The sequence below is a fragment of the Oryx dammah genome, unplaced genomic scaffold, assembly GCF_014754425.2.
Source record: "Oryx dammah isolate SB20612 unplaced genomic scaffold, SCBI_Odam_1.1 HiC_scaffold_18, whole genome shotgun sequence".
Classification (NCBI taxonomy): domain Eukaryota; kingdom Metazoa; phylum Chordata; class Mammalia; order Artiodactyla; family Bovidae; genus Oryx; species Oryx dammah.
Genome location: NW_024070202.1, coordinates 40886595 through 40911488, shown reverse-complemented (window position 1 = coordinate 40911488; position 24894 = coordinate 40886595). Strand labels below are relative to the sequence as shown.

At 35.5% G+C, this 24894-nt stretch overlaps 1 protein-coding gene across 6 annotated transcripts in view; it reads left to right on the top strand.

Annotated features, from left to right (window-relative positions):
* Positions 1-24894, top strand: part of LOC120878123 (platelet glycoprotein 4) — a 94613-nt gene that overhangs the window by 67130 nt on the left and 2589 nt on the right. For all 6 annotated transcript variants that reach the window (XM_040260737.1, XM_040260734.1, XM_040260736.1 and 3 more), the window contains 11 exons: positions 3783-3943; positions 8226-8373; positions 9203-9382; positions 10646-10737; positions 14003-14049; positions 17751-17820; positions 18849-19036; positions 20068-20186; positions 21102-21175; positions 22091-22145; positions 22989-23153. In XM_040260737.1, the coding sequence (XP_040116671.1) occupies positions 3783-3943; positions 8226-8373; positions 9203-9382; positions 10646-10737; positions 14003-14049; positions 17751-17820; positions 18849-19036; positions 20068-20186; positions 21102-21175; positions 22091-22145; positions 22989-23153 (1299 nt within the window). The remainder of the gene's footprint in view (positions 1-3782; positions 3944-8225; positions 8374-9202; positions 9383-10645; positions 10738-14002; positions 14050-17750; positions 17821-18848; positions 19037-20067; positions 20187-21101; positions 21176-22090; positions 22146-22988; positions 23154-24894) is intronic.

The window sequence follows — 24894 nt, the reverse complement described above, 5'->3', positions numbered from 1 at the left end:
AGGTTCTTACATAAACACTTGGAGGCTGATTTCCTGAGTTTCAGAAACATATTATATCTAATCAATTTCACCAATTGTTATTCTGAGGTTTAAGTGATGACTTGATAATAACCTGAGACCAAAACCACTTTTTGACTGTTAGCACAACTGGCACTAATATTCTAATCCTCTCTTTCTCTTTCTCTCAGCATGTATACACATAGGAGAAAATGGTTTGATCATAGGAAGACTGCTTGTAACTGGTTCTAAACAGAACAAACTGTGGTAGTGAGTGAAGAAGATAAAGACTCTTTTCAGTATGTTTCTGCTTTTTAGGAAAGTTTGGATTTCACTGGATGGAGAATAAATATAGAAATGATCAAGTAGCAGAAGTGCCACAGGGTTTTACATGAGCTATTGCCACATGACTGGTTCAGACAGGAATGCTATGAATGAAATAATTAATATAATTATACCATACTCCACCTATATTGACTTTCAGAAATATTAATTTCATATCATTCAACCTCATATTATTTCCAATATTATTATTACCCCTATTTTACAAATAAGGAAGCTGAGGCACAAGAAATCAAATAGCCTGCGCAAGTTTAAATGGTTAGCATACGATCAAACTGGGAATCAAACTCATAGCATCTATTTCATTGTTAACCACTTCACTCTAGGCTTCCCAGGAGGCTCAAACAGTAAAGAATCTTCCTGTAATGCATGAGACCCAGGATCAGGAAGACCCCCTGATCAGACCCTGATCAGGATCCTGACCCCTTGATCAGGAAGATCCCCTGGAGAAGGGAACGTCAACCCACTCTTGCATTCGTCTCTGGAGAATTCCATAGACAAAAGATCCTGATGGGCTACAATCCATCCAGTCACAAAGAGTCAGACATGACTGAGTGATTAACACTTTCACTTTTCACTCTAGGCTTTGAGTAAAGAAGCCAATATACTTAGGTTGGTAGTAGGGTAAGGAAATCTACTCATAGACTAAAATCTGCTTTATATGATTCCATCTTTCAGTACTCTGTAAGAACCTTGAGAAATGGGACAATATTATTTTTTGCAAAGGTATTCTATATAGTTCATTCACAGGAACATAGACTAAAGTTGCCCATCATGTGGATGAGTATTGCTTTCCCATAACAGCAATAATCAAGTGGCCACAGGACTAGATAGAGGGTATTATAGTCCCAGATATCTGCCTTCAAATTAATGTAGCAAAACAGAACTTTCAAAGTAAATGGCTTTCGACTCAGCTGAAGACCATGCCACACTAGAGTCATCAAGCTGAAATCCAGGGCTAAATAGTCTGAATGCTTAAAGTCAGGGATAGATACTGATGTATGTATCAGCCAAGGGAGAGGATCTTCAATTATATTACTTTTTTTTGTACATATAATTTCATCTTTGTATTTCAAATTTACTGAAAGGTCCACAAAATAGGCCAGACAGTGCAAAGTCAATTTAAAATCAAGACCTTTTAAAGTCGCAAAGAACTTAAGCTCCTTTTTAAGAGGACCTTATGATATATTTAGTCTTGATAGTCAGAGGTCTATACAAATTTCTAGTACCTAGGTAGTCTTAGGATCAGAAGAAATTCATTTCTATTCTGACTGATTCAATATTTTTCTCTCTCTCTGTACAAATTGTTGTTTTATAAAAACCAAATGAGATTGGCGTGAAATGCCAGATTCACCATTATCTACTACCAAATTATTACGCCACATTGAATGAGACATCTGTTTTTCAAGGACCCACTTCCACTACTAAAAAAAAATGGATGGTGTTAGATGACACTAACTCTAAAGCTAGAAGTTCAATGCACTCATTTCAATTCTTTGTGTTTCAACTTCCCAATTTTAAAAAAGTTGTCTCCAGATTGACAAATAAGACAAAGTAACTCATGGCCCTTAGAAGAAAGACACGATACAGTTACAATTTTTTTTATATAAAATGCACAAGTGTTAGAGTCGGGGAGATTTCTGTCCCACCAAGTACATTATTGAAATATGTGTCTTGAGAGGTAATGATAAACAATTGATATTATACTAGTCCTTAAGATTCTACAGTGTAAAAGTAATAATGTTCATGTGTGTTCTCCTCTCATAATGTCTCTTGAAAATAGTTTGCAGCTTCCACGTAGACTTCAGCTTCAAAACCCTCATCATTTACAGTAAACACCTTTACATTTAGAATAGCCATAATACTTATCTATACATAATTTTGTCTTGATTTGGGTTTGCTATGGAATTAAGACTTTTTAGGAGTAAAAAACTATCTTCAAGGACAATTGCTTGTTAAAAGTACTAAGGTCTCACACTGCTTTAACAGTTGCGATGTACCCAGTATAAAAGGATTGTGACAGCACAGGATTTTGTAATGACATTTTAGTTGATGCCCTGTTCTTCTCTAAGGAATTCTCTTTTTCTTTCCATTAAGCAATAAGTCAAGTATCCTGAAGATTGCTAATTCACTTTGACTTCTACCAACTAAGTGCAGAGGTGACAGGAACAAAAAATAGTAACACGGTGTGAAAGAGGACTAGCCTAAGGGTCAGAGATTAGGATCTTCTGCCACTAGGCATATGGCTCAGTGACCCTTGGGCCAGATACCCGGTTTCTCAGAGTGTCAGCATGCTCTCCTAGAAAATGTGCTAATGTTCATTGTCCTTTTCTGATCCACCATTCTATGAATTGATGCTTCCTGTTGAACTAAACAAACAGGTGAGATTGTTCTTGTGGGTTTTTTAAGGCTTATTTTCTGTGAAATGCTTTCCTTCCTCTTCCTCTAGCAGTAAAAGGGTAAACTGGAGCTTTCCACCTGAGTATGTATTCCTTGCAAGGTAGTTAATTGGAAACATTGCTTGCCACAAAGTCACCTTTGTCTCCACTGGCTCCTAGAGCCCCATAGGCTTCTTGCTGAGAGTAAAAGCCTTGGAAGGAACCCGGGAGAGCATCTATGATAACTCCCTCACTTTACAGATAATAAAATTGACCTTAAAGGGTTTGGTGACTCTATTCTGTCTCAGCTCCTAAACTATTAATAGATACTTATGTCTCCATATAATAATACCTAAACTAGTAGATACTTCTAATGTTGGATTTTCTGATTTCACAAAAAAAAGAAAAGAAAACTTCTGTATTTCTTTTATTTTTAAAGTATTAACCTAAGAATATGAATTAGACTACTGTAATCTTGGAAACATGTACTAATAAGTTTCTGCAAATGTACTGAGAAGAAAGCCTCATTGATCAGGGTTTTGAATGGGAGAAATCAAAGCTGTGTTTTTCTTAACAAATGTTATCCGATTTTCACCTGAAGTATCCAAATTCTGAAGAAAATGAGAAAACTTTTAATTCCACTAGATTTTTCTGTTTTTCCGTTTTGCCTCTTCTGTCTGACTCATTAAGGGTACATTAGAAATTAATATTCAACCTGATAAGAACTTTTTTGAAATGCTTTAATTAATCTTGCTTAATAAATTGTTACAAATTGTTGCAATATTGAAATAGGGTCACTCTAAAGCTTGCCAATGGTTGGCCTTACAATCATCAGACATGTTTGCAATATTACACACTGATTTTCCTTGTAAAAGGCTGACTGAAAGAGATTGCTACCATAATGTGTTGAAAACATTTCTGTTGCAAGCATGTGGCAGGTTGCAAAGGTTTTCATGTGCAGGATACTTGAACTTGATCTTTCACTGACTAACGAAAAAGTTTAAACTCCCAACAGGTGCCCATATTGGCTACAAAAAGATAACCCAAACATTTTCTTTTTCATAGGAAGTTGTCCTTGAAGATGGCACAATTGCTTTTAAAAATTGGGTTAAAACAGGCACAGATGTTTACAGACAGTTTTGGATATTTGATGTGCAGAATCCAGACGAAGTGGCAGTTAATAGCAGCAAAATTAAAGTTAAGCAAAGAGGTCCTTACACGTACAGGTGAGTCCCCAAAATATGTGGCACTCTTTCCTTGAACACAGGTATTTCTGAAAAAGCTTCTTACCATTAATATATATGGAAACATTTTGTTTCTGCCTACATAAAACCCTAATCTAAGGATTTAATGATTATTAAAGAACAGGTTTATTATGAATTTACCAGCGTCAGTTAACTACCCTACATTGAACAAGTCACATGTGTTTTACACTTGTGCCATCTATGTTTCAAAAACTCTGAAATATGCATCTAAATAGAAAAAAATCGATCAACATTTTAAAAAATGAGTATTTTAAAATCTTAAAATTGGAAAGTGTAGTTCTCAAAGTATGAGAAGTTCTCAAAGTATGGCTCCTGAAGCAGCAACATCAGCATCACCTGGGAACTAGGCAGATATGCAAATTCTCAGGCCCCGCCCTGGACCAAGTGAGTCAGAGACCCTCGGTTTGAGCCTGGTAATGAGTTTTACAAATACTCTGGGTGATGGCAGTACATGGTCAGTTTTGCTAACCACAGCATTAAACTTCTATGTAAGTAAAATACCTGCTTAGGATTTCTATTCAAACTATTTTCCAGGTCTTAAGAGTGTATTTATGCAGTGGCTTCATTCTTATATTTTCTCCAGTACAAAGACTGAGTAAAAAATACCTTTATCTACATGCCTGAACAGTTTAACACATTTTGAATAGAATCTAAGATCCATCAGATGTAGGGGGAAATAATTAGCCAGAACTTTTCCTTCTGTAAATTTAAAAATCAGACTGACACCAGGTAAGTGAAATAGTTTGTCCACAATGACAAAATCCTGGAAACTGATAACTCCTAGTTATTGGCGTACATTTTCCCCCTATCAAAATTATAGATTGAAGTGCTAAAACACTAATCTTAGCTAGGTATTAGGACATTTATAGACCCCATATGGGAACAGAATTAAGTCCTGTTGTATCCTTTGTTATATAAATGTGATTTTTCAAGGATAATTACAGCTAGTTATAGACAATAATCAAGTATTATCACAAAACTTCATGTTTGTAAAGATTTCTAATTCATAGTTTTACTTTCTTACTTGTTTTAGGTAGTCTATAATCATGTAATTTCTTTCCTCTCCATGCATTAATTTATTTCTATATCAGCAACTCATGCTCAAAGATAATGAAGTAACAGTAGTTGGGAGGGTGATGCCTGCTGCTGTAATATAATATATAAGTTGTAGAGCGCCATGGTACTATTCCATCCTAGTAATTATCGCCATCTCCTGTCTCAGACATATGTCTATGACTATTCACAACTCGGTCAAAGAAGTCTTGGTTTTCATTGTTATATAAAATAATCTTACTTTCAGAAATATTTAAAATTTTTTTCAGAGTCTTATACTTCTTATATCACTATCAAAAGCCAGATATAATAAGATATCTGAATATCTTATTCCAAAAAATGTGTACTCTGAAAATCTAGAACTTACGTATGACCTAGTACAATCTAAGTATAACTGACTAAACTTCCATCATAGCTCAGTTGTTAAAGAGTCTGCCTGCAATGCCAGAGTCCGCCTGCAGTGCAGGAGACCTAGGTTCGATTCCTGAGTTGGGAAGATCCCCTGGAGAAGGAAATGGCAACCCACTCTAGTATTCTTGCCTGGGAAACCCCATGGACAGAGGAGCCTGGTGGGCTACAATCCATGAGGTCTCAAGAGCCAGACATGACTTAGCGACTAAGCCACCAAACCATAACTGATTAAAAATCATACCCTGAGAGAACTGAATGCATGTGATAAGAGAAAATAGGTGGTATTTAAGATCTGTCTCATCACAGGTTTTGCTTAATTTTTTTGCTTGCTTGGGGGGGGGAGGGTATGTTTTTACTTTTAAGGGTATTCATTGTGGAATGTCCTGTCCCAGTCCTTCTCTGAAAGGTGATAAGATATATATCTTATTCTTGGAGGCTAAAACCTTCATTCTCTAAGGGATAAAAATGGAGTGGATTAGATATAATTCATTTACTTGGAGAAACAGGTGAGGGTTGGAGAAGTTGGATTTTCAGCTAAAGTATGTAAACAAACTCGAATTTATATAACAGTTCTAAAGGAATCTCATGATGTTTTATGATGTTAACAAAGGAATCCTTACTGTCTACCTAGATGCCTTAAATAATGGGAAAAACAATGGTTACCTTTCAGAAAAAGTTAATAGTTTGAGAGTCTTCCATGTGTTGAGGTGAATTTACTTCCTATCAATTACACCCTGAATTCACTTGAAATTGGAAGTGGAAGAGGATGTCCCTCCTCAACAGAACCAAACAAGTTTATTTGCCTTTTTGCTGCTGAAGTGAGCTTGATGAAACTTTGACAGGGTGTGACATGAGTCAAAGCATGAAACTTCCTGGATTGAGATGTTAATTATATATACCATCTCTATGAAGACCTGGTAACTCCTTCAGAATATTCTCAGATGGAACATAAATTTTTTTAATTACTTTGCTTTGGCAGGAGTACATAGAAAACAAAATATGAAGCAATTACCTCCCTTTGACCTTATTAACCAACACTCTGTAAAACATGTATACATTCTAATTTTTAAACAAAAACTTGAGTACTTATACTCTCTTTTTAAAAGTACATTCTAAGCACAGACCTCAGTTTGAAGGATTTTTTTCTGTTAGTGAGTGCCACCTGCTGGTATAATGTAAGTACAACCAAGTAAACTACAATTTGGGTCACAATTATGGCTCAGCTGGTAAAGAAGCCACCTGCAATGCGTGAGACCTGGGTTCGATCCCTGGGTTGGGAAGATACCCTGGAGAAGGGAAAGGGTACCCACTCCAGTATTCTGGCCTAGAGAATTCCATGGACGGTATAGTCCATGGGGTCGCAAAGAGTCAGACACCAATGAGTGACTTTCAGTTACTTTCACCTATTTATATTGCTGTTATTTCAAGTATATAAATATAAATGTAATATAATTTTAACATATAATTATCTGATATAAGAGAGTAACTGACTAGTAATAGATTCTCCAGGATGATGTCTCAGATATTTATATTCTTTGTATGTCTACAGTACTCCAAGGAGAATAAGCAATAAAAAGCTTAATGAAATTGTATTAGAAATAATATATATTTCCATATTTTTGTGAATTCTCTTTTTAAAGAATGTAAAAAATAACTTCTTCATTCAAAACTATTTACCAAGAACTTACCAATGTACCAGACACTGCTTGGGGATACAAAATACTCATAATACCTATGGCATAGGAACCTACATTTTTATTATACTTGCTTGAAATCAGGTCAGGTTATTCTGGTTGGTTTTGTTTTTTTCCATTTCAGTCCCATGATGTTTCAATCTTTATCTTAGATAACAGATAACTATTAGAAGCTCACATGATAGAGACATTCGGATATATGATAGAGCAGTGAATAATGTACACCTTATTCCATCTCAGTAAATATCTTGTATGTATAAAATATTTTTGTCCCATGATATTACCCTTCACTACATTCCTAAAAAGTAGTTGGTACTCTGCCTAGAGATTAAAGCCAGGAGCTCAGAACTAGTAACTATTCCATACATGGGGTAGGGTTGGAGAGGAATTGATCTGTTATGTGGAAATATATTGTTAGTTATCTTTAACTTTCATTAAAATAATGAAAATTATAGCCAAGCCAGTGATGGAAAGGCTATCTACTTTGAACAGTCCTTCTAATATAAAAAAATGGGCTCATAATATTCCCCTGCTTCATCTTCTGTATTTCCCCCTCATCCTCAAGATACAAGGTGAACATCTGAATGTAGAATGCAACCCTTTAGTCTTTGAAATCTTGCTGATTTCAGTGGCTTTGTTTTCTAGCACTCCCCTTACTCAGACACTGTAAACCAACCACATTGAAACGTGTTATTTCTAAAAGTATACCATGTTCTTACTTATCCTATATGTTCTACCATATTTTACCAAATTAAATTTTTATCTGTCACTCAAACCACTTCTATGAAATTGTATCCTGTCCATTATTCCCACCATAACCATTCTAAGCCTGGGTTTGTACCTATTCTGTCTTCTCACAGAATCTGTATAACCTCCTATAATAACATGTATTCCTTCTCCCCTGGTATGTACATCTAAGACCTTCCTTCTCTAATTTGCTACAGACTCAGCATCAGCTTGCTTATCCTTTTGGTCTACTTGTTTAATTTCTGACACAGTCTATGTACTTAAAATTATTTGTTGCATGAATGAATGACATTCATTTGAAACAACTGTTTTGAGTTTTAGTTCCTCCTGTTTTTCAGAGTTCGTTATCTAGCCAAGGAAAATATAACCCAGGACCCTGAGACCCACACGGTCTCTTTCCTGCAGCCCAATGGCGCCATCTTTGAACCCTCGCTATCAGTTGGAACTGAGGATGACACATTCACCATTCTCAACCTGGCTGTAGCAGTGAGTAGACAAACCGCAAAATTACTGGTTTTGAAATCCTCTAGAATCCAACTGTAAATAATCTCACAATTAAAACTACAATTAGATATCTTTTTTTCATTTTTATAAAAATGCTTTCTTATGCTATTATTTTGAATTATGATCATTTGGAAAGATGACAAGATCATAGAATAATCAACTGAAGACTGATTAGAAGACCATTTAGAGTGTATCATTTTAAAATGGATTTATGGGGCTTCCCTCGTGGCTCAGTGATAAAGAATCCGCCTGATAATGCAGGACACATGAGTTCAATCCCTGGTCCAGGAAGATCCCACATGCCTCAGAGCAGCTAAGCCTGTGCACCGCGACTATTGAGCATGTGTTCTAGAGCTGGGGAGCGCAACTACTGAGCCCACATGCCTCAGCTACTGAAGTCTGCACACCCCAGAGCCCATGCTCTGCACCAAGAGAAGCCACCACAACGAGAAGCCCACGCACCACAATCAGAGACTAGCCCTGCTCAAGGCAACTAGAGAGAAGCGTGCCCAGCAGTGAAGACTCAGCACAGCCAAAATAATCACTCATGAAAAAAATAAGTACAATTTGTCAAAAACTAGGACTTACCTTGAAACTCTTCTTCCTGTGGCCCACACAACCACAGGGAAATGTAATCATTAAGAGATGAAGAAATAATATACTTTTAGTCCTGGCTAGATTCGGCAGTCATTTTAAAGATAGCTGGAAATTGTTTTATTCAGTTTAATTCTTGTATTTACATTTATTTGTTAAGAAAGTGATATTGCACTTGGTGTCTTAAACCATGATTTTTTTTTTTTTTTTTTTGCAGGCTGCACCACATCTCTATCCAAATTCATTTATTCAAGGAATACTCAATTCACTTATCAAAAAGTCCAAATCTTCCATGTTTCAAAACAGAACTTTGAAAGAACTATTGTGGGGCTATACGGATCCATTCTTGAATTTGGTTCCATATCCTGTTACTACTACAGTTGGTGTGTTTTATCCTGTGAGTAACAATTATAAATCTTGATACTGTTAGACTTTAATTGGATATATATAATCAATCACATTGGCAATTCATAAGTTTATCATTCAGTGTGTTAAACCCTATTTTAGATCTCGGAATACATACCCTAAGTTTTTAAAAATCTCTGCCTCACGTGGATTTAGCTTTCCTAGTTGGGAAAATTTACTTATCTGAATTTAACAATTAAGTTTAAGATTAAGAAGTGGCCATTTAATCAAGTTTCCACTCCTAGATAAATATGCAATTGTCTAATATTAGGTTATAAGGTGCTAAGAGTTTGAATACTGTTTTTGGTTTTGGTTTCCTGTCTGAAAAAACAAGTTTAAGCTGTATTTTATTTTTGTTAATTGTATTCATCATATCATTCTTAAAAAATTGTTTCAGTGTAAATTTAAAAGTCACCTGACATTGTACACAAGATTGATACATCAGCATGTTGTATTCTCTCAGATTTAGTTGGTAAGAACTTCTGTGAGTGAGTGCAGTGCTCAGAGCTGATAAGAACTTCTATCTACAAACTCATGAAATGGCAGTTTGGAGATAAAAAGTGAATTTGGTGATGTACTTAGTTATGGCAGAATGTTCTGAATTACAAATAGGACAAGGTGACTATTGCATGGAAAATTTTACTGTGATTCCATTTGGCACTATATGAGATATTAATTATATTTTCCAGTTCATTGTTATTTTACTTTAGGTGGTTTTTAGGGTTGCAAGTTCATATATCAATCAAATATAAATACAAAAAGCCTTAAGGGAGATAAATTCAGTTACTATTATTTCATTCACATATTCTTATTTCTTTCCTTGGTTAATTCTGTTTTTAATTTTGTGCACTTCATCTTAGTAACTACTTAGAGATCATAACATTGAGACAATGTCTAGAAATTGGTCATTTTTCTCATAGGTTTTGTTTACTCTCTCCTCACCTCAATATATCAGGAGTAGTGATCAAAATGGCCTTTCTGGATTAAATAAAACAAAGAGTGCTAGAATTTGATCACGACAGCTTTGGCATTTGTTACCTTCCTTTGTCTTGGCATCTAGCACTTATTTTTAGTAACCTTTTGTATTCTGTCTTTTTAAAACATTAAAGACCAATAATTTTGAAATGATTGCATGTATATTTAAAATCGTATAAAATACTTATGAACAACCACTGAAAATGTGAGATAATTACACATTTAATAACTTGGAAAGTATGGTTTGTTGTAAAAGTAATTTTTTCTTGTATTTCTTCAGTACAATAATACTGCGGATGGAGTTTACAAAGTTTTCAATGGAAAGGACGACATAAGCAAAGTCGCCATAATTGACACATACAAAGGCAAAAAGTAAGTATCCAGGCAAAGTGTGTGTCACTAGGACACTCTAAGGCAGGCAAGAAACTTACTTACTGGCTGGCAAGGCACAGGCACAACCTGTGGGACAGAGCTGTTTACATCTCAGCCCTAGAAACTCCCTGGGTCTACCAGGCATTAATCCTTTAGTTGTGATAACTGGCCACACTAGTGCATTTTTGCTGAGTATCAGCCCTACTGGAGGGTTCACCTTTATGAACAAGTTCTCTTACATAAAGAAATCTAAAGGGACGACTTCTATCTCTGCTGTATAACTGGTATTATCATACACACAACAATGACATAAATGCAAATGAAAATGAGGAAAATCAATATATCAACTCATCATCTAGCAAGTAGAAATACGGACATCTTACTGTCTCTTTTTTAACTGAGCATGTCAAAAAACATCATTAATTCCAGGGAGATGATTAAACGCCGGGGTTCAGCCCCGCAGGATCCAGGGGAACCTGAAGGAAAAACAGCATCGGCGATTGATTTAGAGAGAGATAAGAAAAGAATGTTGAAGATGAGAAAATAGAGGAGAGAAAGAGGCTGATATTCCTTGGTTTACATATAAAGCCAATAAAACTCCCAGACAAGAATTTTGTCCTGTTCACTGAGGCCACAGGTGCCCTCCTGGTCTCCCGAGGGAGTGAAGACGCAAAACGTCTTCCCGTTCAGGTCTTAGAAACCCAGGCAGATAAATGAATGCAGGGAGCCTCTATGCTTCAAGGGATCAGGCTGAAAAAGGGAGGGAGGGAGAAGGAGAGAATGATTGACGCGGGGAGACCAAGCTGCTTTGGTGAGCAAGGCCCAATAGCTTTATTTTTTAAAGGTACTTTTATACCTTGTCTTATACATAGAGGGAAATGAAAGATGCAAAGTCATACAGAGTCAACCCAAACATTACATCTATTTTGTCTTTATCGAAACCAGGATTTTTTCTGCAAACCTTTCCCATAAACAATATTGTGTACATCATCTTCTGGCCTTGGAGGCCTGTGGACATTTTATGACCCTCTTTTGATAAAGGCTGCTCAACCAGAAAACTTATTTTCCCTTGAAATGTTTTTTCTTTATATTTCTAATCTATGTCAGCCTCAGAAAGTATTAAACAAGTTACATTTCTCACAGAGCAATGGTGCAGTGAGTTACAAGAAAGAACCAATTAGCTCAAAAGTCTGATGTGGTTAATTTCAAGGCTACACTTGTTTTTCTTACTTTCCAACTATGTTAACTAATGCACTCCTAGGTGCAGAGTGGATAAGAGATATGGGAACTTAGCAACAAGTATTGGCCCAATAATGAAATCCTACACCAGCACTACTCTAATAACTTTTAATAACTCTTTAAAAGGCTCTGTTTTAGGCTTTCTGTGCCTCTCACAGTTGGCAGGCTGTAAATAATCATATGTGTAGCTGCAAGAGTCTGGATATACCTGCCAAGCAAGTTAGAATGCTAACAGAAGGGGTTTGATTTGAAATATTCCTCTCATGTCCAAGAGGCTTATTAGCTATAGCCCTAAGTTGATTTTCTCTAGAGAAAGGTGGTCAGGGATAGCCCCCTGTTAATGTCAGAGGAGTTGGTGAAAGTCATGAAATAGTAAGACAGACAGATTCTAGTTTTGGGGTAGATGCTCAAGAAAGCCTAGGGAGCCCGCTGAGTCCTGAAGCCTTGCTTAACAATTCTCTTCCACATGACCTTGTCATGGGTGGGATCTCCCGTGGTGGCTCCCGACAATTAAATGAATCTATAAAGATGAACGTTCAATGAATCCATGTGAACATTTTCATGTCTTGTCCCTTAAAAATTTTCCTGAAATAATTTTCTATATTAATAATTCAGCTTTTTAAACCATTATCAGTGCAAAAAAATGGAATTATTATTTCCTGTTCCAAAACTGACATATTAAACCTGAAAATAAACTGTATACCTTCTATGAAGTAGCAGAAGAGTGAGATATGTTCACATACCCATGATTTCCTACTTCTCCCAAGTTCCTGCCTGTTTATGTGCAGTACACCTAATCTGTCATATATCTAAAATACAAAGAAGCCCAATAAATATCAGGGGGGGAGAAACTTTTCTCCTTAAAGTTGAAATTAGAGTTTTAAGATCAGTAGTTCCTGACCAAGAATAAACTGATCAAAATCAAAAGAGATGAAATATTTTTATGATTAAGTAACCATTACTTCACACTGAGTTTGTCCCTAAAAATTGCCTGGAACAAAATACTCACTCACATAGACTTTTCATCTACAGAGTTCATGGTCCTTTATCATTTTGAAAATTCTAATGGAGGAAAACAAACACTTCTAAATGTTCATTTTAGGGAAATCACATCTCTGTATATTGAGGAAAGTGAGAATTTCTTCCATTTCAATATTACCAGAGTTTTTGAGGAGTTACTAAATGTTCCAAATTGGAGTAAGAATTTCATTTAAGATTATGATAAGGTTAACTTAACTGTCTGAGCACAACTGACAGCTTATTCTGTTTAAAAAAGAAGCAATAGCTTGCCTTGACATCTTACTGGATGGTATGTTAGAGTGACAAACCCATTTTTCCATCACCAAAAAGTGGTTGAGTATACAGAGAAACTATCACTACTGTTGTTTTCATTATTTCCATATATAAATATACACACACATATATATTTTATGTAGATACCAGAATATAAATAAAGTTCATCCTACTTTAATGCCAGCTCATGCAAGAGTTGAGAGGAAAAGATTTTCTACATGTTTCTAAATCTCTATTAATCAAACATCTCTTTCCTCTTCCACATTCTACTCTTTTCTCTGATAATGAGTTTTTATCAGTTAACCATTTAGTATCTTCCTCCTACTCAGCTGGACACTTCAACATAATATGAAATATTCCACTTCTCCCATTGGAACAAGAAAAAAACTTTCTTGAAGTAGACATCTAAATGTCTATGTGTTTTTCAATGTTCTTTTTGCAGAATTTTATCTTTTCCAAGTTGTTCCTAACTACCAAATTTTGGCAGCTTTTATTTTATAATCCAGCTACTTAGTATTACCAAGCACTTCCTTTATCTCAACAAGATGCCAGCTTCAAACAATACATAAACCAAATGACTTAGAACATTTCTTAAACTTAGCACCTGTCACATCTAGTCTAATCAATTGTTATTATTTCTGCAGAAATACTGACTCATAATAGACAATGTAATGTGAGAAGGTGCTCCTGAAATGAGACTGATCATTTTCTTTTTCTTTTTTTAATTCCTAAGGAATCTCTCCTATTGGTCAAGTTATTGTGACCTGATTAATGGTACAGGTAAGGACATCTGTTTAGTGGTAATATCACAGTGAAACCACCTTCTTTCTCCCACAAAACCTCCATCATATCTACAATGTTCTGGGGGTTGAGGATATGCATTTACTTATCTTTGTATCCCTACAACATAATTCAGAGTCTCTATACTTATGCTGCTGCTGCTGCTGCTAAGTCGCTTCAATCGTGTCCGACTCTGTGCGACCCCATTGATGGCAGCCCACCAGGCTCCCCCGTCCCTGGGATTCTCCAGGCAAGAACACTGGAGTGGGTTGCCATTTCCTTCTCCAATGCATGAAAGTGAAAAGTGAAAGTGAAGTCGCTCAGTCATGTCTGACTCTTAGAGACCCCAGGGACTGCAGCCCACCAGGCTCCTCAGTCCATGGGTTTCTCCAGGCAAGAGCACCGGAGTGGGGTGCCACCACCCTCTCCACTATACTTATATATAGGCTTATTAAATAGGTCTAATGTGATTGAAGATAAGCCTTTACTACATCCCTTGGGAAATGTTTGCTTCGTAAAAGCTTTACTCAAGTGAACTCCCTTCCTGGCCACAGAAGTAAGGGGGTAGAATATTTTAGAGCAGTAGTTACTGTTTGCATGTTTTAGAAATACTATATAAGCTATGAAAAACCTAGACAGCATATTAAAAAGCAGAGACATTACTTTGCTGACAAAGATCCGTCTAGTCAAACCTATGGTTTTTCCATTAGTCATGTATGAGTGTGAGAGTTGGACCATAAAGAAAGCTGAGCGCAGAATTGATACTTTTGAACTGTGGTGTCGGAGTAGACTCTTTTTGAGAGTCCCATGGACTGCAAGGAGATCAAACCAGTCAATCCTAAAGGAAATCAGTCCTGAATATTCATTGGAAGGACTGATGCTGAAGATGAAACTCCAATACTTTGACCACCTGATGCAAAGAATTGACTCCTTAGAAAAATCCTGATGCTGGGAAAGTTTGAAGGGAGGAGGAGAAGCGGACAGCTGAGGATGAGATGGTTGGATGGCATCACCAACTCGATGGACACAAGTTTGAGCAAGCTCTGGGAGTTGGTGATGGACAGGGAAGTCTGGCATGCTGCAGTCCATGGGATCACAAAGAGTCAGACAAAACTGAACTGAATGGTTTAAAACTTAAAAGAATTAAAAAATCAAGATAAATACAAAAGTAAACCTTGTATCCAAGTGGAGGTTTCAATATGAGGCAGAATCAGAGAAGTTCAAGGCTGAACACAGATTTTGAATGAGATGATTAAAATGAGAAAGAAAACAACAACAATAAAACACAGTTGCATCTGTACTAACCATGAGAAGTATATGCAAAAATAACATTGTGAATTAGAGCTGGGAAGAAAGAAGGTACTAGGACTTTAGATTCAGAGAGTGATAGACCCAGTTTATTATTCTCCTTAAAGAAAAGCAAAGTACACATATGCCTATTAGTTTAAGTATTAAAACTTTAAAATGTAATAGGAATAAAATATTTAAAATCAAAGGTGATCTTTCAGCTACTAAGAAGCAGAAGCAGAATATTGTGTATAAAGTTGATAAGGCAACACTTTAGAAGAATGTAACACAATGAAGAAAAAAATGTTATACATAAAGTGCGTAAAAGAAAATAAGAAGGAAACAGAGAACCTTCATTTTCACAAAGGTATTGCTGAGTTTCACAGGTTTATTTAATTTTGTTTACACTCTGTTAAAAAAAAAACCAACAGTAAAACCACCACTGAATTTGCTTTGCAACACTTTGAGTCATGGTGATGGTTGAAGAAATCCTTTCCAAGTAGTTCATTTCTGCAAATAGTCAACTGTCCCAATACCACTAACTTTAATTTCATAGGCATACACTTCAGTCCTTAAGAGAGAAATACACTGTGCTTCTCCTAAATAGTAAACTACTGTTTATGGGCTTAAAATATATTTAAATCTTGGTCTAAAACAAAAAACAGAGCAGTTTTAAAACAGTAATAAGAGGATCCATTAATGACAGTAACATATACATAGAATCAGGCATGAAATTCAAAGTAAGAAGAAAATGACAGTAAAACAAACTAGGAGCAAAGGTTGATTGGATAGACTAGGGACTCTGATGGGAGATTCTTGGTCACAGTACTAGAAAAAGAGACTGCTGCTGCTGCTGCTGCTAAGTCGCGTCAGTCGTGTCCGACTCTGTGCCACCCCATAAATGGCAGCCCACCAGGCTCCCCTGTCCCTGGGATTCTCCAGGCAAGAACACTGGAGTGGGTTGCCATTTCCTTCTCCAATGCATGAAAGTGAAAAGTGAAAGTGAAGTCACTCAGTTGTGTCCGACTCTTAGAGACCCCATGGACTGCAGCCCACCAGGCTCCTCAGTCCATGGGATTTTCCAGGCAAGAGTACTGGGGTGGGGTGCCTTTGCCTTCTCCGAGAAAAAGAGACTAATGAAATGTAAATGGATCCAAGGTGATTTTTAAATCATGATTTAGAAGTACTTCCTCTACCATCTTCATTTAGTTTAAAGACATAAAATGAAAATATTTATTTATATTTGAATTTATTTTTAAAAAAGAGAGCCCTGCTAGTATCAGCTATGTTATGGTCATGGCCCTTAGTAGTTACTGGTGTCATTACAACATAATCTTCAATGATATTTCCAATGGTTTTTAAAGATTTTCAGTGTACTCTTTTCCTTTAATGGCTAAGGTGTTGGGACAGCAGTTGTCGGCAAGGCCCATTCGGGGACCTATTTGGGGAATTTAATCTTCAGTATCCCATTCTCTCAGTGTCTCTATCAGGTTCACTGAGATCCTCTGTTATATTTCACCTATCACAAGAATGTATGTGAAATGTAATAAAATCACAAGGTCAGAGCAGTTACCAGAAAGAGAGTGTGGTATTCAGAACCGAAGGATAGGTCTTACTGTTTTGAACAAACACGTTCAGTGGTGGCTCATGTTTGGTGATATTCATTTGTGGAGCAAATGGAGGAATTATCTAGCTATTTTTTCTTACATCCAGTGTGTACTATGGAGCACAACTGTAGTAAAGATTTACTAAGCTCAAAAAATGCCTTTTTTAGTTTGATGTGTACACTTTCCAACCATTTGTGTGAAATTGTTTAGCGATTTGAAAAATATTGATCAGCCATAAGGGTAGGTGAATGAATCACTATTAAAAGTACGAATAACATTTACAAAAATGAGTTTTAAAGGAATCTCAAGATTAAAAAATTGCTACTTTACTGATAGATGGAAGATTTAAAAACATAAAATCGCAGTTTTAACAACGTGATTTTGACATTTTAAAAAACTTTCATCTATTTTTATGGAGTGGGAAAATTTAATATGAAACGGAATGCCAATGACTACTAATAGTATATGAACTTATTAGATATGGTAGCTGCTAGCCACATGTCACAATTCAGCAGCACTTGAAACGCAGCTAGTACAAACTAAAATACTGTAATTATAAACACTGGATTTTCAGATTTTTGTTAATTTTTATATGTTAAAATGATGGTATTTTTGATATATGGGGTTAAACAACATATATTTGATACTTTTTTTTCATCTTTAAAATGCAGTTACTGGAGAATTTTAATTTTATATATACAGTTTGCATTACATTTCTCTTAACTATGCTGGAATCAAGATTTCTAGATTTGTCTAAGACGCACTCTTTCCATCTAATCCCTTGCCACTGATTTGGTTTTTAAACAGATGCAGCCTCATTTCCACCTTTTGTTGAGAAGACAAGGACATTGCGATTTTTCTCCTCTGATATTTGCAGGTAAGAGAAAGACAATGATGTATTTCTCCAAGTCAGAATTCTTTCTGTAAGTGATAAAACACAGACCAAGAAACTCATGCTTATTAATCATGTCATTTGAGAAAAATAAAATACTTTTAGGGACTTTTTCCTGATTAAGAATAAATACAATGTGAAATTCATGATGTATTTATGCCCTGGAGAAGGTAGTGGCAAACCACTCTAGTATTCTTGCCTAGAGAATCCCATGGACAGAGGACCATGGTGGGCTATAGTCCATGGGGTTGCAAAGAGTTGGACACAGCTGAGCCACCAATACACACACACACACACACAATGTATTTATGAGTCTTTAAAATTTGATGTAGAAGGATGTTGTGTATAATGCAAATCAGTTTCTTTTTGTTATTTTTAAGTAAGAACTACTTTTTTCATTCTTTTACTAAATTAGCAGTAAGAGTGATAACAGTCAAGTCTAGAAAGGCATCCCCAGTCTTTGTAAAGAAGAGGATACCACAATCACAAAACTATATTCATGTGCCCCTCTGACAATACAGCATCTTTTCAAATTGACGGGGGCCCAATAGGTATCACACAAGCATTGGCACCTACACCTGTATCCTTGAATGCTCACCTGGTTTCTTAACACTGGGAAAGCAAGCATAATATCTCTGAATCTTTTTCCTTATCTGTATAATTGAAGAGAACAGCATTTCTTCAAATAGTCATCTGGGGACTAGAAAATATTTAATCTATAAAGGAAACTGAGGAATGCCTTAATTAAATACTCCACAGTAATTCACAAGCAAAAATTATTCTCAGAAGCATTTGAAAACAAAGATAAGAATAACTCATACTCAAGTATTAAGTTCTAGTGTGTCTTAAAATTTTGCAAGTTTTTTTTTCCCTAAAAGGTAAGGATTCTAATAAGATTATATCTAATTTTTCTAATTTAAGGCAGCAATAATATAAATTTAAATATAAGAAAAAACGAATCTCCACGACGAAGTTTAGGTCCCAGAATGAAGCTCCTTCTTATCTGTGTTCAGGTCTATCTATGCTGTGTTTGGAGCTGAAATGAATCTGAAAGGAATCCCTGTGTATAGATTTATTCTTCCATCCTTGGCTTTTGCATCTCCACTTCAAAATCCAGACAACCACTGTTTCTGCACAGAAAAAATCATCTCAAAAAATTGTACCTTATATGGTGTGTTAGACATTAGCAAATGCAAAGAAGGTGAGTACAAGTTCTCAGTGTCACAATCCATGGCATAATTTGCATTATCCTTTAAAATGTAAACTTCACCCAGGATTCCTTTCCACCAGAAATATAAAGTGAGAAAGCAATAGGGCAGAAAGTAAGAGTGATGGTAGGATATTTTTGTTTTGATGTTTGTCTTGCTTTCAAGGTCTCAGTTGTTTTCGTGTTGCAAAACCTAGTTTTTATTAAGTATAATCATGCTTATTGATACTTCCCGTGCTACTTGGAAAATTTCTCTCTAGGTCTTTTGCTCATTTTTAAATTGTTTTTTTTTTTTTGAGTTGTGTAAATTCTTGTATATTTTGGATGTTAATCACTTTTGGGATATGTGTTTTGGAAGTATTTTCTCCCACCCACAGGTAACGTTTTCATTTCTGACCATTTCTTTTGCTGTGTAGAATGGCTGTGCTCCTTTTAGATGTAGGGTAAAATGAAAATAGTTTGCAGAATATTTTGAGCATCCCAACTTGTCCATCTGACATTTTTCTTCTTCTACCCTAGAATCTGTAAATAAAATAAGTATACTTTAGGATGTCTCTGAAACAAAAATTGATTCAAACATGGCATCTGGAGTCTATCTTATTTTGCTTACCTTCTTCATGTTAGAGTGGGTGAGAATAAAGAAAGAAAAGCCTCTTTAAATAAATTCTCAGTCCAAAGACATTTTACAGCCTGAAACATGAAGGCATATGGTTGTAACTTTGTGTCCAGTAGCTAAGCTTTACATACTGAAAACACCTAAGGTGAAAATAAACACCTAAGGGATGAACAACAGACGTTAACTAAATAGTCAGTAGGATGACATAGAAGTTTACATTTTATTTTTGTTCAAAAGTGATCAGATACAATAATTTTCCCTCACTCTCATCCCCTGATAAGATTTCAAAGCCAAATTTGTGTTTCTTTTTTTAAATTAAAAAGCTTTGTTTTCAAGGAAATCTTTCCTAAGTGGTATATGAAATGAGGAAAATGATTTACCCCAACTGTCTCTTAAAACTTGCTTTCAGGAAAACCTGTGTACATTTCACTTCCTCATTTTCTACATGGAAGTCCTGAACTTGCAGAACCTATTGAAGGCTTAAGTCCAAATGAAGAAGAACATAGCACGTACTTAGATGTTGAACCTGTAAGCAAATACTTTATTGATCAGATTTGTTTTTTAAAAATGAAGAAAAAATTATTTCCTTTCTATCAATCACATTTAGTCACATTTATTGTACTACATTCTTAATAAGTTACTTATTTTTACTTCAAGGAAAATTACAGTGATTTCTTCCTGTTGTTGCTTATGAAATGTCAAGATAATTTTAGTTTTTCAGCAAAGGTCAGGAATAATGAAAATCATTCTATTTGGATTAAAATGATTTTACATGTTACTCTTTCAAATGTACTTTATACTTAACTGCAAATATTGCTTATATGAAGGGACCCTGTGGATTATGAGGGATTAAAATTTTTTATGGGTATAAATACATTTGAGGTAAGATCAAATATATTTCTTAGTGTCAAGAAAGATCTATTAAGTCCCTATAGTTTAACAGTTTCAATTTTTCATTTATATTAATATTCCCCTTTTCAACAGATAAATAAAATATCAGGACTTTAGTAGTCATATTTTAGTTTAAATGATGACAGAAATAACATTATAATTATACTGATGATGCATGGATTCTGACTGAGTACATATTTAAATTCCAGGATATATTTTGTCAAATGAGTTTTAGATTTCACTACTATTGATGTCGTTACTAATGCCCCAAAATCAATTCAAGTAAATGTCACAAATCTATCTAAACCTTGACATTAGGTTGGGCAAGGATATATCTGTATACACACATGCATATACTCATAAAATGTAATTATGAAAAGATACATGTGTAATATTTAATATGTCTGATTAAGTCCAAATAATAAACAACAAATTTCACAGGTTCAAGTAGTACACTTTCACCTTTTAGGCTCTACATAACAAACATAAGGTCTGGATATTATAAAAGAATGTTTTTCAAATAAGTTGGTTATTAATTTGTTCTCTTTTTAGATAACTGGATTTACTTTACGGTTTGCAAAACGGCTGCAGATCAACATACTGGTCAAGCCAGCAAGAAAAATTGAGTGAGTTTCTTAAACAAGTTTCATTTCGATTTTTCAAATTTTCTTGTAAGATGCGGGGTATATCTATCAAAGGAGATAGAAATAAAATTTCAACTTCTGTTTGGCTTAATGTCACTAAATAATTATTAAATGCTTACAACTGTCATTTGTAATTTAGAATTACATCTAATGTGTAGTGAAATGGTACTTACCCATATTTTGGAATGAGTATTTCTGGTATTTCTCTCTTTGCTAACTGTCCAAATATTTTTATGACAATAGTTTCAGCATTCATATTTTAGTTTCCTGGGTATAATTTGTTGAAAGGGAAAATACATACATAGGAAAATTCTAATGAAAAAACCTGTATCAGATGGTTTTCCTATGGTTCCATGCTTGAGAGTCCACCTTGCACTGCAAGGGACACTGGTTTGATACCTGGTACGGGAAGATCCCACATGCCTCTGGGAAACTAACCCCGTGCACCACAACTGAGCCTGTGCTCTGGAGCTCTCAAGTCGCAACTACTGAGCCCAAATGCAGCAGCTACTGAAGCCTGCGCTCCTGGAGCCTCTGCTCCACAACAAGAGAAGCCTCTCCAATGAGAAGCCCATGCATAGCAACTACAGAGCAGCCCCTGCTTGCCGCAACTAGAAAAGGCCCATGTACAGCAACAAAGACCCAGTGCAGCCAAAAATAAATAAATATTTTTAAAAATCTGTATGAAACAGATGTGTATGTAGAAAAGATATCTGAGAAACAGCAATATTAAAATTTAAATGCTTCATTACAGGGAAAACAAAGCAAGTGACTTAACCAGGTTGTAAAAGCAACTAATTTCTGAACATTTATTTTCACTAGTAATTACTAATATCTGTCATATGTGTATAGCATATTAGTATATATTTTCATACTTATTTTCAATGTTTATTACAGTGCACTAAAGAATCTGAAGCACAACTATATTGTCCCTATTCTTTGGCTTAATGAGGTTAGTATTTTTATCTATTAGTCACTAAAAACAGTAAGCTTCTTAATATACAGAAAAAGTTTTTGATGTTTGAAAATTAAAAATATATATATATACACACACAGTATTTAAACTTGTCTTTCCATTGTATCTATGGGTGAATTTATACAATATTAATTATATAATTAATTATTTTTTAAAGCAAGTCATACAGAAGTATCAGGATTACGTTAGACTTAAGTTTAACTTTTATGAAAATAAAAATACTTCATAATGCATTTATTAGATAATTTTTCTTATCATAGTTCATGTGTTAGGAAAGAGTCATGAAAATATTAAATTCCAAATAACTCAATATGAGCCTTGTAGTGCTAATGAAACCACCCAAGCTTATAATGGGCAAATTAGAGTAGATGTAGGCAGTCTATCTAGTGCCTGACAAGATATTTTTAATATAAATCATGGAACCGACAAACCACAGAATTGGGAAATGCCATGCATAAGCCTTTAGAGGATAGAAACAGTTGAGCTTCGCCATTTCCCTCTGTCACTAAGAAGTAACCTTTGGGAAACTGGAGTCTTACTGAAAGACTCCAGTAAGACTGCTATACTCATCAATGAAATCAGTATATACAATAGCACTAGATAACATGTTTAAAGGGAGGAATATTATCTCTTTCTCTCTAAATATTCTACCTGGGCATTTACTGTCTTCTTTGACATGCAAAGAGAATTCCAACAGGCTTGTCTTGCAGACAAAGATCCGTGCGCTGTTTTGATAAAAGTGATACACATAAGTGGAGAGTTTTGAGTATTCTGCTCTCAAATCTATTCAAATAACACTATTTATTAACTTGATTACAGACTGGTACCATTGGTGATGAGAAGGCAGAAATGTTCAGAAATCGAGTGACTGGGAAAATAAACCTCCTTGGCCTGGTGGAGATCGTCTTGCTCAGTGTTGGTGTGGTGATGTTTATTGCTTTTATGATTTCATATTGTGCATGCAGATCAAAGAGAGTAAATTAAGTAAGTATATAATAGAAACCATATATGACTTCAGTAACATTAAATATTACTTGTTTTCATTTTATCAAAACAGTTATAAACTAGGCTTCAAATATTAATGAACATGTCTAGTCAGCTATCATTTTTAATACATCCTTGAAACTTTGAGACACTTAACATAAGTTAAAATGAAGACTGAATGAGTACTTAGGCTTATCAGTATTAAACAGATCACTATATTTCATCTTTATTTTGGGAGGAAATGGGCTAAACTGTGAAGGTGTCACCTTTGAAAAGTTAGAATGCTGCACAAAAGCTATACATGTACTCAATTTTTATTTCTTATTTCTAGATAGTTATTTTTAAAATCACAAATAATTTAATATATCTGACTAGGAAACATTATGTGAAACTGAAAATGGCAGCTATTTGGGGAGACTGAAATTTATAAAGGAAAAGAAAATAAAAAGTAAAATTAGATAAGCTATAAAATAATGAGAATTAAAAAGTCAGTAAATGGTAGAGATAAAATCAGATAAAAATATGCTATTTTTAAATGCAAATAGTGTATTATATGGGCTTCCTTCGTGGCTCAGAGGTTAAAGCATCTGCCTGGAATGTGGGAGACCGAGGTTCGATCCCTGGGTCGGGAAGATCCCCTGGAGAAGGAAATGGCAACCCATTCTAGTATTCTTGCCTGGAGAATCCCATGGAAAGAGGAGCCTGGTAGGTTACAGTCCATGGGATCGCAAAGAGTCGGACACGACTGAGCGACTTCACTCGCTTAAGTGTATTAATATAAAAACAGAGCTGCTGCATATAGACGTGCTGTCCAAAATCATGACATGTACCCTAGATGTTCCATGTGGAAGCCCTGATGAATGATTATAATTCAGGAGCTAGAATTAAATGAGTACAAGAAAAATAGAATAAAGATAATGTTGAACTCACTAAAACCAAATAATTAGAGTGTAAAGGAAAAATCAGATAAATATGGACGGATGAGTTTTAGCAAAATTGAAGAGGTGGTTCAGGCCTCTGTGTTTTAAATATTAGTACCCGTGTCCCCTTGTACATAAAAGAGTGTATGCCAGACCCTATTTTCTCTAAATGGAAGCCTTTCTTTAATAATCATAGGTGGCATTGGTATGGCCTGAGGGGAGTGAATTCTCCACTAACCCATAGGTTCTATCCGCCGTTCCTTCCCTGGGATATGAAAGATAAAAAATGAAGTGAAGTGAAAGTCACTTGGTAGCTTCCTACTATTTTCTACCTCATGAACTGTAGCTCACCAGGCTCCTCTGTCTACTCCTCATTCCTATGGAATTCTCCAGGCAAGAATACTGGAATGGGCTGCCATTCCCTACTCCAAAGGACCTTCCTGGCCCAGGGATTGAACCCGGGTCTCCTGCATTGCAGGCAGATTCTTTACCATCTAAGCCACCAGGGAAGCCCAGAAGAAGAAGAAGAAGAAAATATATATATATATATATGAAATCTAAATTAAAGCAAGGACTGATGCTGAAGCTCCAATACTTTGGGCCACCTGATGTGAAGAGCCGACTCACTGGAAAAGATTGAGAGAATGAAGAAAAGAGGGTGACAGAGGATGAGATGGCTAGATGGCATCACTGATTCAATGGACATGAGTTTGAGCAAACTCAGGGAGATAGTGAAACACTGGGTAGCCTGGCATGCTCCAGTTCATAGGATTGCAAAGAGCTGGACATAATTTCTCAAGTGAACAACAGCAGCAGCAAAT